Raw genomic sequence first — 16765 nt, forward strand, 5'->3', positions numbered from 1 at the left:
GTGGGACACTGGCCTCATTTTTTTTACATTAAAAATATTAAAAATCCTTCCTTGGCCCCAACACACTAAATCAATTTTTTTTTTCAAATTATAAATAAAAAACCCAGAAATAGACGTGAAATTGGGGCAGACATTTTTTTGTTCACAAATAGCGAGCAAATGAGAATCGTGGGCCAGAAAAAAGACACGGATTGAATCCGACCCGATCAAAGAGTCCGTCATATGAATAGGGGTGGTTTTTCAGTATATCATATCAAAAATATTGGTATAAAAAAAAATTTATACCGATATCGATACATAAATTCTGAAATTTTTGTAAGAAAAAAAAAACCATATTGATACCGTATAGATACTGAAAAAAAAAATTTTATACCGAAAAAATGTTTGTTTAACAAAAAAATTTCGGTACGGTATGCCAAAAACATAGTATTTTGATTCGGTATGTCAGCCCTACATATGAATATGATCAGTGAGACAATCTCACACAAATATTTATTATCATTATATATTTGAAATTAAATTTAATTATTTTTTTGTAGAGTAACATTTTTGTGAGACGATCTCATCCGTGAGACGGGTCAACTCACTCATATTTATAATAATAATAATAATTAATAATACTTTTGAATAAATAATCTATATAAAAAAACCATTCGAAAAAAAATAAATGTCCCAAATAAGTTTTATCTTTTTTGTATAGACATGTATTGTGTTTATACATGTCAAAACGAACTGGCGGGGCAGGCTGAAAATTTCCCAACCCAACCCTTTGGGTCGCGGGTCAGACGGGTTAACCCGTCAAAATATTAAAAAAAGTAAAAAAAATCAAAAATTCCAAAAACTAAATTATTATTTAATATTAAAAAATATATATTAACAATGTTACACAATAAAAAATATAAAATGTTATAATTGAATAAAGCATATAAATTTTTGATGTTAAATGTTATATTTTGAATAAAAAAAATACATTTTTAAATAAGATTAATAATATAAATATATATTTAATCATAAAAAAATAATAATGTAATATATTAATAATATTACAAATATTAGTTTTAAAATTTAAAAATCACATTTTTAATAATAATAAGTGTTTTTATGTCTATAATTTTAAAAAATATAATTTTTTTTTAAAAAAATCTAACGCCGGCCCGCCTCAACCTGCGGCCCATTTAGGCCCACCTTCAAATGAACCTGTAAAATGATAACCCAACCCGCCAGTTTCTCGTGGCGGGGCGGGCTGAGCCTATTTTGATAACTCTAATTGAATTGAGTTCCCAACCAACGGCCACGATGGCCCCAACTCTCAGAGAGAATTCCCATCCTCCAATTCTGATTGGTTCAAGTGATATAGTTCTTGAATTTCCTTCCAATGGTGCCGTCGTACCAAGCTTAATGCCCCGCCCCGCATATATATATATATATATATGTTACACATAAATCTCTGCTCAATTGTTTAGTGTTGAGATTCGGAACTCGACCAAATAAATAAACACGGATATTGATATTGGTGGTCTAGTCGATTCAAAGCTATGGCGGCAGCGTGGGAGAGGCGCGCATCTTTCTTTTTTTTCGCGATGGTTTTGCTCGGTGAGAGTTTGTTTCTGTTTTCATAGTTGGTTTTTAATTAGAGCTTCAATTGGCTAATGAACCCTAATTGTATATGTCGATGCTTTTGTGTTTGTACCTGTTGCACTTTTACTTTCTTCTTATCAACTTTGAAATCTGTACGTTGAATGAATTGTGATCATTAGCCGATATGCCAAATCCTATTAAGTTTTGCAAGATAGATCCTGTTTTTTTTTTTTTTTTTTTTAAATTAGAAAATTTATGATTGAAATACTATAGCATGTCTGCGGAGTTGTTCTCTTCTCATGATTGTGAGTTGATCATGTGTTAATAATACATGGGTTGAATATTCCTTGCAGGAAGTTTATTTGCATTTTCCATTGCTGAAGAGGCAGAATATTATTATTTTAAAACAATAATTGGGATAGACCTTGGTACCACTTATTCATCTGTTGGTGTTTCTAAAAATGGACATGTGGAAATCATACCAAACGACCAAGGTAACCGTTTCACCCCTTCATGGGTTGGATTCAGTACTGATGGTGAGAGGTTGATCGGAGAGGCTGCCAAGAATCAGGCTGCTGTTAACCCCGAGAGAACTGTCTTTGATGTCAAACGACTTATTGGGAGAAAGTAATTTCTCATTAATTTTTGTTACAGTGAGGAACACACATTGCAATTAATCTTAACCCCTGCTCCGCTATTCAACAGGTTTGAAGATGAGCAAGTTCAAAGGGACATGAAACTTTCCCCGTACAAGATTGTCAACAAGGATGGGAAACCTTATATTGAAGTCAAGATAAAAGACGGTGAGGCTAAGGTCTTCAGTCCTGAGGAGATTACTGCCATGATTCTGACAAAGATGAAGGAGACAGCCGAGGCTTACCTCGGAAAGAAAATTAACGATGCCGTTGTCACTGTTCCTGGTAAAGTTTAAGCCTCACAGCAAACAATATGCATGCAAAAATAATTGACTAATATAATCTTTTCTTCATTCAGCTTCCTTCAATGATGCCCAGAGGAAGGCCACTCAAGATGCTGGCGTAATTGCTGGGTTCAATTTTGTTAGAATCGTCAAAGAGCCTATTGCGGCAGCAATTGCATATGGTTTCGACAAAGGCGGTAACAAGAACATTCTTGTTTTTGATCTCGGTGGTGGAACATTTGATGTCAATATCTTAACCATTGATTATGGTGTGTTTGAGGTTCTCGCCACCAATGGAGACACACATCTGGGAGGTAGGTTTCTTTTTTAGGCTCTTTGCTATTTATCATTATTATTTATAATAATCATTCCGACATACTTTTGCCGTCCATTCCACTTGAAGTTAAGTTGAAACATCTGCGATTTATAACTAACTATATTGGGTAAATGATATTATGTGAAACTTGTATCGCGTTGGCTGAATTCGGCTGCCTACTATTTCACCATCTAGGCATTTTTTTAGAACAAATTCAGTTATAGGGTGATTCAATTATGCATTCATGAATATTTTGACTTTTGACAAGATTAAGGATTTTGAATACCATTTTATAGATAATCTTGGTTAATATCATCAAGTTTGATTGCCCTTCCTTCCAAGAGGGGATGTTCACCACAGAATAATAGAATTCTTCATTTAGTTAATTAATTATACAATGAACTTACAGTATTTTGATAAGGTCTTGTACTCTTTGTTTAATATAATGTTTGTTCCCCTTTCTCCAGGTGAGGATTTTGATCAGAGGATAATGGAGTACTTCATTAAGTTAATCAAGAAGAAGCATGGAAAAGACATCAGCAAGGATAATAGAGCTCTAGGCAAATTGAGGAGAGAATGTGAGCGCGCGAAGAGAGCTTTGAGCAGCCAGCACCAGGTCCGAGTGGAGATCGAGTCTCTCTTTGATGGCTCAGATTTCTCTGAACCTCTCACAAGAGCTCTTTTCGAAGAATTGAACAATGATTTGTTCAGGAAGACCATGGGACCTGTCAAGAAAACCATGGAAGATGCTGGATTGGAGAAGCGCCAAATTGATGAAATCATTCTTGTTGGTGGGAGCACCAGGATTCCAAAGATTCAACAGCTTCTCAAGGATTATTTTGATGGAAAGGAACCTAAAAGGGGTGTAAACCCCGATGAAGCTGTCGCCTTTGGTGCTGCTGTTCAAGGAGGAATCTTGAGTGGAGAGGGTGGCCATAAAATCAAAGGTATGATATGGTTCTGATTTTGTTTGCAACTTTTGAAAATTTTGAAGCTGAAGTAATTTGTCTAACTAGTAAGCCATGCTCGACACCAGATATTCTTTACTTTGAGCGGGTTCCATTCACCCTTGGCATCCGAACCGTCGGTGGGGTGATGACCAAGTTGATCCCAAGAAACAAAGTCATACCAACACAAAAATCTCAAGTTTTCACCACCTACCAGGATAAACAGACTAAAGTCACAATTCAGGTACCTGTGATATGATAGTTGAAAATAACTAGGAAAGATAATGAAGAAATATGTATCTAACCTCAACTTACCTGATGATAACACCGAATCCATGGCAGGTATTTGAGGGTGAAGGAAGTCTTACAAAAGACTGTAGGTTGCTTGGGAAATTCGATCTCACGGGAATAGCTCCGGCCCCAAGGTTTGTCATACTGTCTAGACTTGGCCTCATCCATACATCATAACAAGATTTTTTTTCTTTTTAATTGTCCGACAGGTATTTTACGTATACGTATATATTAAACATTGTATCTTTTCTGTTTGAACAGAGGGACTCCTCAAATTGAAGTCACATTCCATGTGGATGCCAATGGCATATTAAATGTCAAGGCGGAAGACAAGGCCTCCGGTAAGTCTGAGAATATCACCATCACCAATGACAAAGGTCCTCTTAGTCTGGAGGAAATCGAACGGATCGTCAGAGAGGCCAAGGAATTTCCTGAGAAAATCGAGACAGACGAGGAATTCGCTGAGAAAATCGAGACAGCGAAAAAGAATGCTCTCAAGTGGTTGGACGAGAACCAGTCGGCCGAGAAGGAGGATTATGGGGAGAAGCTCAACGAGGTCGAAGCAGTGTGCAACCCGATCATCACCTCTGTTTATCAAAGGTCTGGTGGTGGTCCCAAGTCAGATGATTATTCCCATAACGAACTGTAAAAGATTCATTAGTAGATTTTATTTATTTTGGTGTTCCACAAATGTTTTTCGCCTATAGCTGTTTTACTTTTGTAGACGGAACAACACTTGGGGTATCAAATATATGAGAAAATTACGTTTTTGTTCTTATAACTTCGCATTTTTTTCAATTTTAGTCATGTTATGAGTCAAGCTACATTTTTGGAGTTACAAATATTTTCCAATTTCAGTATTTTTCCCCCAAAATTGAATTATTCAGCCGGAAATTGTTCAACCCGGTGCCAGAATGCTTAGCTGTCAATTAATTGATTTTTTGTGGCTTTCAAAAATTCCATATAAAAAAATATTACCAATATAAAACATAAAAATCAAATTCACATCACTTAAATCTACAAACATTTCAAAAAAAAAAAATGAAAAACTTATCAGAACTAAAAAAAATTACTTCTCTAAAAAATTTAAAAAAGTCACAACAAGTCAGAAGCCCTCTTGATTGAATAAAAAAACCCTAGCGATATTTTCCCCCTCCAAATCGTAGATTTCTTAAGCCAAAGAAATCAATGCAACTCAACTAGGAAGCCCTCTTGATTGAATAAACTCCGAAAATTTCAGTAGTTGAACTTTTCGAATCGAAAATTCGTTACTGTGAAATGAAGATTCACCTATAAAATGGAATGAAACTTCCTCCACCAGAATACGGTATGTATGCCCGTTTCGCACACTTACAGACACATGAAACCAATTTCTAAAGCTGAAGACATATTTCAATCCTTCTATTAATTCGAGACCCCGACTAGATCTTCCAAATTTTTCGTGAGAAAACCAGATGCAAAGTTTTGGGTTTTTTTTTATTTTTTAATTTAAAAAAATATATATATTGCACAAATAATGCAGGGCAGGGGGTTTTGCAATATTACTGCAAAACGCCCCTGCCAATAGCGGATGCTGCATTTAAAATGCAGCGTCCGCTATTAAAGCAAGCGGACGCTGCTTTTTGCAATATTACTGCAAAACGCCCCTGCCAATAGCGGATGCTGCATTTAAAATGCAGCGTCCGCTATTAAAGCAAGCGGCAGCGTCCGCTTGCTGCAGGGGCGGACGCTGCTTTTGGCAGCGTCCGCTCTCTGCAGGTGTGGACGCTGCTTTTTGCAGCGTCCGCTTCCTGCAAAAAGCAGCGTCCACTTTTCCATCACGGGCGACCATTATTTATTGTTATCCACTTTTCCATCAAGGGGCGACCATTAAATTGCTGTCCACCAATTCTGTACTGTAATTATATTAATAATATAATTATTAATCAATGTTTGCTTTTATGAAAAGCGACAATCAAATGCTGGTCTACCAGTTCTGTCATGCATACATATATATTAATATTATATAATGGCAAATATATAAAAATTAAAAAACATCAAAAAGGGGATGCTGCCAAAGCGGAGGATGTGACAGGACGTGATTTATCATCCGCTTCTGCAGAAAGCGGACGCTGATTTATCATCCGTTTCTGCAGAAAGCGGACGCTGATTTATCATCCGCTACCTACTAATACGGACGTGATTCGAGACACTAATTAAATTATCAAGCACGTAAAAATTATCACAATAATAATATACAAATAAATTATCAAGCACGTAAAAATCATCACAATAATAATATACAAATAAATTATCAAGCACGTAAATATCATCACAATAATAATATACAAAATTATGAAGTACATATAAAATCACCACAATAATACACACAACCTCCCGATAAAAAAATCGTGATCTTTCCAGCAAGATTCCCAACTTTATCAGACAACTAATTCAGTAACATGATCCTGACAAGATTCCCACATAACTTTTGACCACATTGAATAATGTGTTTAAAGCTTTTAAAAATTTGAAATATAATCGTTCAACTTTCTATCTATATAATAACAAATATTTTGAAGAAAATCAATGTCTATCACTCTCTTTTGCTTGAAGAAATTCTTCACAATTTCTAAAAATATATTCTTTCCTTTCTTTTTTTTCTCATTCCTCCTTCTGTATTTGTAATACTTTTCTTGAAATTTCATCTCCAGTATGGATAACATTGATGTTGTTTTATATTTTGGTGGTCACGTTATTGTTGAGAATGGGTCGGTTGAATATAGTATCCCGTATATTAGACTGATTCGAGTATTGAGATCAATTTCTTTGTTCGAGTTGGTTGAATATGTGCATAAAATGTTGGTCATTGATCCGATGAATTTTAATCTGAAGCTGTCTACGAAATACTCATTCCTGGATAAATCAATATGGCATGAAATTCCAGTCGACCTTGCTGATGCTGATGCTCTGGAGTTTGTAATGCAATGCCCCAATATAAATGTATTGCATTTGTATATTGAAGCAAATCAAATTGATCGGGATGAAGAATCATATATTCCACATGTTACAGAAGGATTGAGCAATATGCAGTTGAATCGTGAGGGTGGTTCGTGGGATCAACATATCACTGGTCCTTTTGAACATGTTCCTCCATGCTAGACAAATACGGGTCTGAGTTGGGATCAAAACGTGGGTGCAACAAATTTGTATTCAAACAACCAGAATTTCGCTCAACACAATGATGTTCCTAGAAATGATGATGGAGATGTTCCTAGAAGTGCTAGTGATACTGAACCAGAGATGTCATATGGGGAGTCTGGAGAAGATGACAACGACGCTGATGATTTGAATGATGATAAACACGTGAACACACATGCAAATATTGATGAAGGGACGTCATCTCGTCCACCACCTCATCAAACATTACAGAGGCAATTCGTACCATTTATCTCCACTGATTCTGAGATGCCCTCGTTTTTCAATAAATACTTTGGAGAAGAGACTCCGGATTCCATCGGTGTCCCTGTCGGGGCACGAGCAAGTTATTACAATCCGGAAAGAGGAGAACTTGGTGTGAACATGTTATTTAAAGATAAGAATGATCTCATTGCTTCTGTGAAAGATTTTTCAGTCAGAGTTTCCAGGCGTGAGTATCGTGTAGTCGATAGCACATGCATTCTGTGGAAGGTACGGTGTAGAAATGATTCTTCTACCGTCCAATGTCGTTGGGGTCTTCGAGCTTCGTTCAAAGAGAAAACGGGTTACTGGAAAATAACTAGATATGGCGGTCCTCACACGTGTATATCTACCAACGTGGGCATAGACCATCATAACCTGAATAGCGATATGGTCACACAGACGTTGTTGGGTATTGTACGTTGTGATCCTTCGTACGAGATTAAATATATCATGGAAAGCGTGAAGGATAAATACGGATACCAAATCTCGTATATGAAGGCGTGGCGAAGTCTGAAACGCGCAGTGAAAATTGTTTATGGGACTTGGGAGAGTTCTGTGCAGCTGCTTCCGAAATATATGCGTGCTCTATGCAAATATAATCCCGGAATAGTTGTCGAATGGAAGCATCTTAGATCGAACAACGAATCAATAAAAACATTGAACTATGTTTTTTGGGCATTCAGGCCTTCTATAGATGGATTTCGCCACTGTCGGAAAATTATCAGCGTTGACGGCACACATTTGTATACAAAATATAAGCACAAAATGTTGATCGCAGTCACTCTGGATGCAAACAATCAGGTGTTGCCGCTGGCATTTGCAATCGTGGATGAAGAAACGTCGGATTCCTGGAAATGGTTCTTGGAAAATGTTGGTCAGTATGTTGTTTGTGGTGAAAGTGGAGTATGCCTAATTTCTGATAGGCATATGGGTATTGTTCGAGCAGCTGAGGATCTCCACTATTTTAAACCTCCGCATGGTGTGCATCGTTTTTGTTTGAGACATGTGTGCTCAAATTTTAATGCGAGATTCAAAGATGTGCATTTGAAAGATTTATGTTGGGAGGCGGGCAAACAACATCAAGTCTGTAAGTTCGACGCAATAATGGAGGCCATCAGGAATAAAAATATTTTAGCACACAGGTACTTGGCTGGAATCTCAAAGGAGAAATGGAGTATGGCTCATGACGGAGGTTGGCGTCGTGGGGTGATGACGACAAACATGTCTGAATGCTTGAATAGTGTGTTAAAGGGAGCTCGTAGACTCTCTATATCTGCGATAGTGCACTTGACTCTTTTAAGATGTGTACAGTACTTCATTGAACGTGTGGCAAAGGATCAACGCATGGTTTAGGAAAATCAGCTGTGGTCGGACTATGCATGTCGCAAATATGAAGAATGGGCAAGAAAATCTAGCGAACATCGTGTTGTCAAATATGATATAAGGACTCACACTGCTTCAGTTGCGACCGGGGGCAGACCAAGTCGCGGTCAACATATACAAGTGGTGAGGTTATCAACTAGTGATTGTTCATGTGGTAAATGGACAATTTTTGGAATCCCATGTTCTCACGCTATTTGCACCGCGAAATACCATTCGTTAGATCCGAAAACCCTAGTTCAGTCATGGTACAACATATCGAACTACCTCGCGACGTATGAAGGTAGATTTGAACCTCTTGCCGATGAACGATATTGGGATCCACCTACCTTTGAGCTACATCACAACCCGGTTAGACGTGAAAGAAGAAGAGCTGGTAGGGATACAAAAACTCGAGTGAGGAACGAGATGGATAGACCAATGGTCAGGGAGAGACAACGACGGGGACAGTAATTGGTAAACTGTTGTATCATGTATGAAGATTGTTGTATCGTGTAATAAAGATTGTTGTATCGTATTTGAAATTAATTTTCATATATTTTTTTCCAGGAACATCATATATGAAGACTGTTGTATCGTGTAATATTAATATTATAATAATGTTTCTCGTTCGTTTTTCATAATAAATGTGTACCTTGTTTTGTTTGTACATTTTTCATGTATGAGTTTAAATTAAATAATAGATGTATGCATTAAAATTTATTTCATTTATAATATAGTAAATGATAATATATTAAAAATACAATATACTATGAAAATATAATTTCAAATAATAAATATTAAATTTATTACTACTAAATTATATGTTATTAAACGATGTAAATATTAAAGTGTGGATAAATGAGTTTAAATAAAATAATAGATGCATTTTATGGTATTTGTATATTTTGTTTTTTTTACAATATACAATATATTATATAAAAATGCTATATAATTTCAAATAATTAATATTAAGTTTATTACTAATAAATTATATGTTATTAAACGATATAAATCTAAAAGTGTAGATAAATCACATTAACAAATATATCACGATAGGTGGTTACAATTACAATTACGTAAATGACCCTCTGTTCCACAACCACGTGGCCTACGTATACGCGAACCTCTACGCGGTACAAAATCTTGAGGATTATTTTGGACCACATCGTCATTGTCCTCATTGCTCTGATTTTGTTCAGTTGAATAACCTGTAAAAATAATAGGTGAAAAAACATTTCTTTGAGGTGCCGACGTGTTATGAAAACCAGGTGACTGATCATTTGATCAATTCGGTAATACTTCGGATATGGCTCTGAAATGGCGTCCGATAATCCTCGTCATCATATGCACCAGATGGCCCCGTGTTTTCAAAAACACCAGATGGCCCTGCATTTTCAAAACCACCTGAAGGCCCTGCATCGTCTTACCAACTAGATGACCTAGGAACATATCCTAAAGGTGACTGATAATGATCAATAGGAGGCGTACCGAAATGTTGTGGAATATCATGTGGTCGAGGAGCAAAAAAATTCTGGGGATATGGTCGAAAACCAATCCCGCTGACTATGGGAGAAATAGTGCGAACAGTTATGCGCTCATACCATCGAAAGTAGTCATAATCTGTCTGGCTAGATCTTCCATGCAATTGACCTTGGACAACATAATGCAACCTTCTATTCCAAATAGTAATTCCATTTTCATGATATTCCATCCAGTTTTGGTTGCGATGACCTCCTCTGTTGATGTTGTGGAGGTTATCGTTGTCATCTACAGGTCTTGGAATAGGTTGACGCATTTCAAACTGCCTTAACACTCGATTCAGACGATGCATCTCCACAATTTCAAAGCAAATCAAAGGACAAACGCATCGCCAAATATTATTAGCTTCAACTCTAATCTGAAACTAGATCGCCTCCGTGTGGTTCATCCTAAGTAGCTAACCGAATATGCTTGTCGTATGAATCCACTATTAGTCTGACATCTGGATCGTTTCTGTCGTATACTATCTAGTTAAACTGCAAAATAAAATTAAAAAAATTACTTAAAATTTTCTATAAACAAGTTCATTGTTGCAGTGTTTATATATTTTCATAGTATACCTCATCATGATTCATACGATCAAATGAGTCTCTTATAATTCGAACAAAGTGTGTCGGTGCATGAGTATAACTGAAAATATTATTCCACCTACAATAAAAAAATGATTAAATATCGAGTAAATTAATCAAAGTTCATACTGTGACAATAATTTCTTTACCAAGCACCGTAGGGAGAAAATGGCATAATATCATCAGCAGGATTCGGGGCCACAAAATGAGATAAGCCATGTCGATCAGGATTAACACATTTAATCCTACTCCATGCCCATACCTGTAATGAGTATAAAATATAATTAAATAAATATTAATTTAATCTCATTTAATAATTATAAATTATACCTGCAAAATATATAGAGGTCCGGCTATTTTAGCTTTTCCTATACGTGTTGCATTGCACAACTCACGATATAGGAACGCTAAAACTGCACTTCCCCAACTGTAAGATTTTATTTGATCAATGTTCCGGAGCAGTTGTAAATAAATCAATCTTGCCGATCCTCCTTGATAATCTGGTAGCATTATTCCTCCGATAATCATCAATGCTACACACCGACTATATTTCACAACATCAACATCAGAACTATTATCATCAATGTATGTGGAGGTGCAGTGTTCGTATAAAGAGGTCATCGACAAGTGACCTCCTTTGAAATGCGTCGCTAATGGCGTATATCCCAAATAACGAAAACATATGTCTTGCCAAACTCCCACTGTATGTGACGCATCTGTACCAGATATAACATCACCATGAATTGGTAAACCCCAAATAATTGAAATATCCTGCAACGTGATAGTCGCCTCACCATATCTAAAATGAAATGTGTGTGTTTCACGTCGCCATCGTTCAACCAGAGCAGTGATCAAATGATGATCATAAACACGTAATCCACACTGCAAAACACCCAAAAATCCCATATGATGTAAAAATGCTTTAACACGGCTATGTAACCCATTCTCCGTATATAATTTCCATATCAAATTGTCCGATCGTTTGGCTCGAATAATTTCATCAATATTTTCCGAAGAAACTACTGATGATATATGTGATGGCTGCAAAAACAACACGCTCGAATCTTGTACTCTTGCCATTCTGAAAAAAAAAATATGACAATCATTAATCAATAAGTTAAATAATCATAACAATCAATTATACTTATAATAAATATACTACAAAATAATACATATCACGATCGAATTCATGCTATTTGGAAATAAAATAAAATATTAATTTACATTAATTATTTTATTTTTTTCAAATAAAAATAATAACAATAAAAATAAAATTAATAATAATAATAATAACAAAAGATTACTAAAAATTATGTCAATAATCTTTGTAAATACGTTAATAATAATAACAAATTTATCCATAAACTAACTTTTCTTATATTTTAAATTTTTTATTTACTTAAAAAAATACTCAAAATGCAATATTTTTGTGTATTGATACAACTAAAATTAAATATTTTTAAAAACTATCATATTTTTTATCATATCTAAATAAAATAAAGAATAACAAAAAAATATATGTTTAAGTAGTCTAAAAATGTGATATTATAAATATTTTATATCACATTTTAATATGAACACAAAATATTAAATATTCGGATATCAAACATTTTATATTTACCAAAAAATTAAAAAATTTAAAGCTTAAAAAATACAAGTTATATTACAATTTAATATATAAAAATAATGTTGTATGAATATTATTTTTTATAATATTTAATAAAAATATGAAGTGATTATCAACGTTATATTTATAAGATAATTTTTTTATTTTAACACTATGAATTTTATGTAAATAAACAATAAATAAAAATATTAAATTATATTATATATATATTGTTATATATTTTAAAGAAATATTATTTTAAAAATATTTCAACTATAATTTTGATCGATGATATATTATTTCCAATTATCAATTTATTACCAATATATCATTATAACATATTATGATTAATTATATATATATATATATTTATATATGTAAAAGTATAATGAAAAATAATTAGAAATTAAATAACATATTTCAACGTTAGAATTAGCTAAAAGTAACCTATCTTGTTTCAAATAATCGTAAATAAATAAAATAATATATTAATTAAGATTGAAAAACCAATAATTAGTTAAGTTAAACATAATATTACTATCTATCTTGAATTTTTATTTACGTAGTAACTTAATTTATGAATTAATACTATTGACAAACTTACTAAAAACAAAGGCAATCAAATAAAGAGTACAATTATAGAACACGAAGGATTCATCAAAATATTATATAATATAAAAATATAATATATTAACATAACCAACAAACTATAATCAACATTTAACTTAAAAAAACATGAATAATAATAGTATTATTTAAAATATTCACAAAACTTAATATTTGTTTTAATAATATTAATACATACCTTTATGTTATTTCAGGTTTAATATCAAATTTACCTGCAAAAACAATATAAACAAAAATTCATATAAATAATAACACCATTTCTAAGAGAAATTATTTTGCATGCAAAATATAAAAAAAATTAAAACGATAACATTACAAACTTACCTAATTCAGAAAACAAGGCGGAGAAGATTTCAAAAGCTTCGTGCTTGCTCAAAAAATAAAAGGAAAAAGCTTCGGTGCTTCTTGGGTTCTTATTCTATTAAATAAACAAAGAAGTAATTTAAGTAAAGGAAATGAAAAGAAAGCTTCGGCTGTTTTCTTGCAAAATAAAAGTATCAGATTTCGGTGCACATAATAATGAGAGGTGTGGCATGATATTTATAACAAGCACAATAATTTTGCATCACGGGTCAAAACATCCGTGATGCAAAATAACAAAGGGGATGCTGCCAAAGCAGCGTCCGCTTTCTGTAGAAGTGGACGCTGCAAAAAGCAGCATCCACACCTGCAGAGAGCGGACGCTGCTTTGCAGCAAGCGGACGCTGCTTTGGCAGCGTCCGCTTGCTTTAATAGCGGACACTGCATTTTAAATGCAGCGTCCGCTATTGGCAGGGGCGTTTTGCAGTAATATTGCAAAACCCCCTGCCCTGCATTATTTGTGCAATATATATATTTTTTTAAATTAAAAATAAAAAAAACCCGCAAAGTTTTGGGTGAATTTGGTTACTGGTTAAAGAATGCATCGCCATTTGGAGAAAAGATTTTGGCTAGGGTTTGAAATTTGATCGATGATGGGGAAATAAGAAAATTATTCTGATGGTTTTTTTTTAATTTGTTTGGAATGTTGGGAAAAGATGCTGTAGAAAACTAGAAAATAGTTTCATGACGTGGATTAAATTTTATGTTTTATATTAGTAATATTTTCCTACATGGAATTTTTGAAAGCCACATGGGCCACAAAAAAATTAATTAATTGACAGCTAAGCATTCCGGCACCGGGTTGGACAATTTTCAGTTGAATAATTCAATTTTGGGGAAAAAAGATTGAAATTGAAAAATATTTCAAATTACAGGACCAAAAACGTAACTTGACTCATAACAGGAGGACCAAAAACGTAACTTGACTCATAACAGGACTGAAAATGGAAAAAGTTCAAGTTATAGGACCAAAAACGTATTTTTCTCCAAATATATTTGTTGATGTGTGTTGCTCATTTAAAGATGGAGTAACTAAAATGATGTGTGATTCTAAAAGAGGGTTGGGTTGTATTGGTGATGTTAGATAGTCGTATATAGGGGAAAAAACACATGAAATTAATTTAATGCATTTAATTTTTTTAAATTGGGTTCAATTGCATTTATCTTTCTTGTGCATAAGTAAATTAAAAATACAATTGACATCTCGGTAAGATGACATTATTCAAGAGATTCATCAATGAAGCTCCTTGTCTCGAATTACGGAAGAGATGACCAATAGTGGCAACAAAAGCTGGATTCTTGCCTTGTTGGCAAGGTGCTCTCTGCCAAAGCAGTGAACTGTGAGGCATTTAGAGCTCAAATCTAATGGATGGCATCATCATCTTGGTTATATTGATGATGACGTAGTGAAACATGACACGAATCAAGGTTTATTTCATGTTAACTATAAGTATACTATCTTCATGATAGATTTAAGAAAGATCATTCATCAATACATGTGGGGTAGACACTAAACAATTATTGACCTCACATGTATTGATGAATATCACACGTTAGATGCATGTTAAGGTAGTAACCCGATCATCACCACTGTTTATCAAAGGTCTGGTGGTGGTCCCAAGTCAGATGATTATTCCCATAACGAACTGTAAAAGATTCATTAGTAGATTTTATTTATTTTGGTGTTCCACAAATGTTTTTCGCCTACTGTTTTACTTTTGTGGATGGAACACCACTTGGGGATCAAATATATTTGTTGATGTGTGTTGCTCATTTACAGATGGAGTAACTAAAATGATGTGAGATTCTAAAAGAGGTTTGGGTTTGTATTGGTATTGTTAGATAGTCGTATATAGGAAAAAAAACATTAAATTAATTTAATTTTTTTAAGTTGGGTTCAATTGCATTTATCATTCTCGTGCATAAATTAAATTAAAAATACAATCGACATCTCGGTAAGATGACATTATTCAAGAGATTCAACAATGAAGCTCCTTGTCTCGAATTACGGAAGAGATGACCAATAGTGGCAACAAAAGCTGGATTCTTGCCTTGTTGGCAAGGTGCTCTCTGCCAAAGCAGTGAACTGTGAGGCATTTAGAGCTCAAATCTAATGGGGCCATGATTGGTCAAAATTAGTGGGTCACGTGGGACCCACTAATTTTGACTAATCATGATCCGCCACGCCACTCCTAGGACAGTCGACGTTGCCAATGGAGTTTTGTTCATGCTGCCCGTAGGGTAGCATCGACGTTATCATCTAATGGATGGCATCATCATCTTGGTTATTTTGATGATGACGTAGTGAAACATGACACGAATCAAGGTTTATTTCATGTTAACTGTTAGGGTTTGGATAGTATGAATTGCAGGAATGTCATAAATAAATTTTAAAATAAGTGTTTTCTTTTCAATACTTCAAGACACACTACGCAGCGGAATAATTAAGCATAAAAATAAATAACACAAAGATATTTATGCACAAGTAATCAGTACTTGTGCGGTGCCTCATGGCAAAATAATCACTAGAAAAACAAGACAGTTTACAAAAAACCAACTAGTAAACATATATGAAAACCTACTTTTCTCAACTAGGTGATAAAATAAATAACTTCCTAAAAACTAGTAAGAACTAGAATATAAAAACCAATAGGAAGTTCTAAACACATGTGCCGAAAAACAAAATAACCAAGGAACCACTTTCTGAACAACACTTCACTCGCGTGTTCTTCAGTGTTTCCAACACTACTCGGCAACACTGTGTAACGGCAAGGAGTACTTCAGAAATTCTTCTGATATTCAAACCTTCAACTTGTGAATTTTTGCAGTAATGTACTTTACGTTTCTACACTCTCCTCTGCACGTTACTTCTGTTGAATTCTTTCTTAAATAGATATTCAATCTCTTTTAAAAATCCTACAAAACTTTAAAAGATTTGATAAGATATCTCATCAACAAAACTGTTAAGATATATATCATCAATTTACAATATACATTGGATAAGATAACATATTTGACAAGATATCATATTTGATAAGATAACATATTTGACAAGTTATAAGATATTCAATGTCGATCAAGAAGATATACATGATAAGATCAATTAAACAAAATTGTCAAGAAAAGGCAAAATCTAAAAGATAAAGAAACGTGATATGCACGTTCTTTCATTAACTATAAGTATACTACCTCCATGATAGATTTAAGGGA

General features: G+C 34.1%; 2 protein-coding genes across 2 annotated transcripts; one reads left to right on the forward strand and one right to left on the reverse strand.

Moving 5' to 3' along the window:
* The first annotated feature begins 1353 nt into the window (after positions 1-1353).
* Positions 1354-4835, forward strand: LOC140863933 (luminal-binding protein 5-like). The gene is made up of 8 exons (XM_073267734.1): positions 1354-1593; positions 1932-2205; positions 2284-2498; positions 2572-2811; positions 3281-3760; positions 3850-4004; positions 4103-4185; positions 4313-4835. The coding sequence occupies exons 1-8, from the start codon at positions 1536-1538 to the stop codon at positions 4698-4700; spliced, it is 1893 nt and encodes a 630-aa protein (XP_073123835.1). The 5' UTR covers positions 1354-1535; the 3' UTR covers positions 4701-4835.
* A 6025-nt stretch (positions 4836-10860) lies between these two features.
* On the reverse strand, positions 10861-15678 carry LOC140862817 (serine/threonine-protein phosphatase 7 long form homolog). The gene is made up of 6 exons (XM_073265860.1): positions 15565-15678; positions 14429-14493; positions 11293-12043; positions 11112-11224; positions 10954-11041; positions 10861-10869 (listed from the first exon to the last, which is right to left on the reverse strand). The coding sequence occupies exons 1-6, from the start codon at positions 15676-15678 to the stop codon at positions 10861-10863; spliced, it is 1140 nt and encodes a 379-aa protein (XP_073121961.1).
* Positions 15679-16765: the final 1087 nt, after the last annotated feature.

Source organism: Henckelia pumila, chromosome 4 (genome assembly GCF_033568475.1).
Source record: "Henckelia pumila isolate YLH828 chromosome 4, ASM3356847v2, whole genome shotgun sequence".
NCBI lineage: Eukaryota > Viridiplantae > Streptophyta > Magnoliopsida > Lamiales > Gesneriaceae > Henckelia > Henckelia pumila.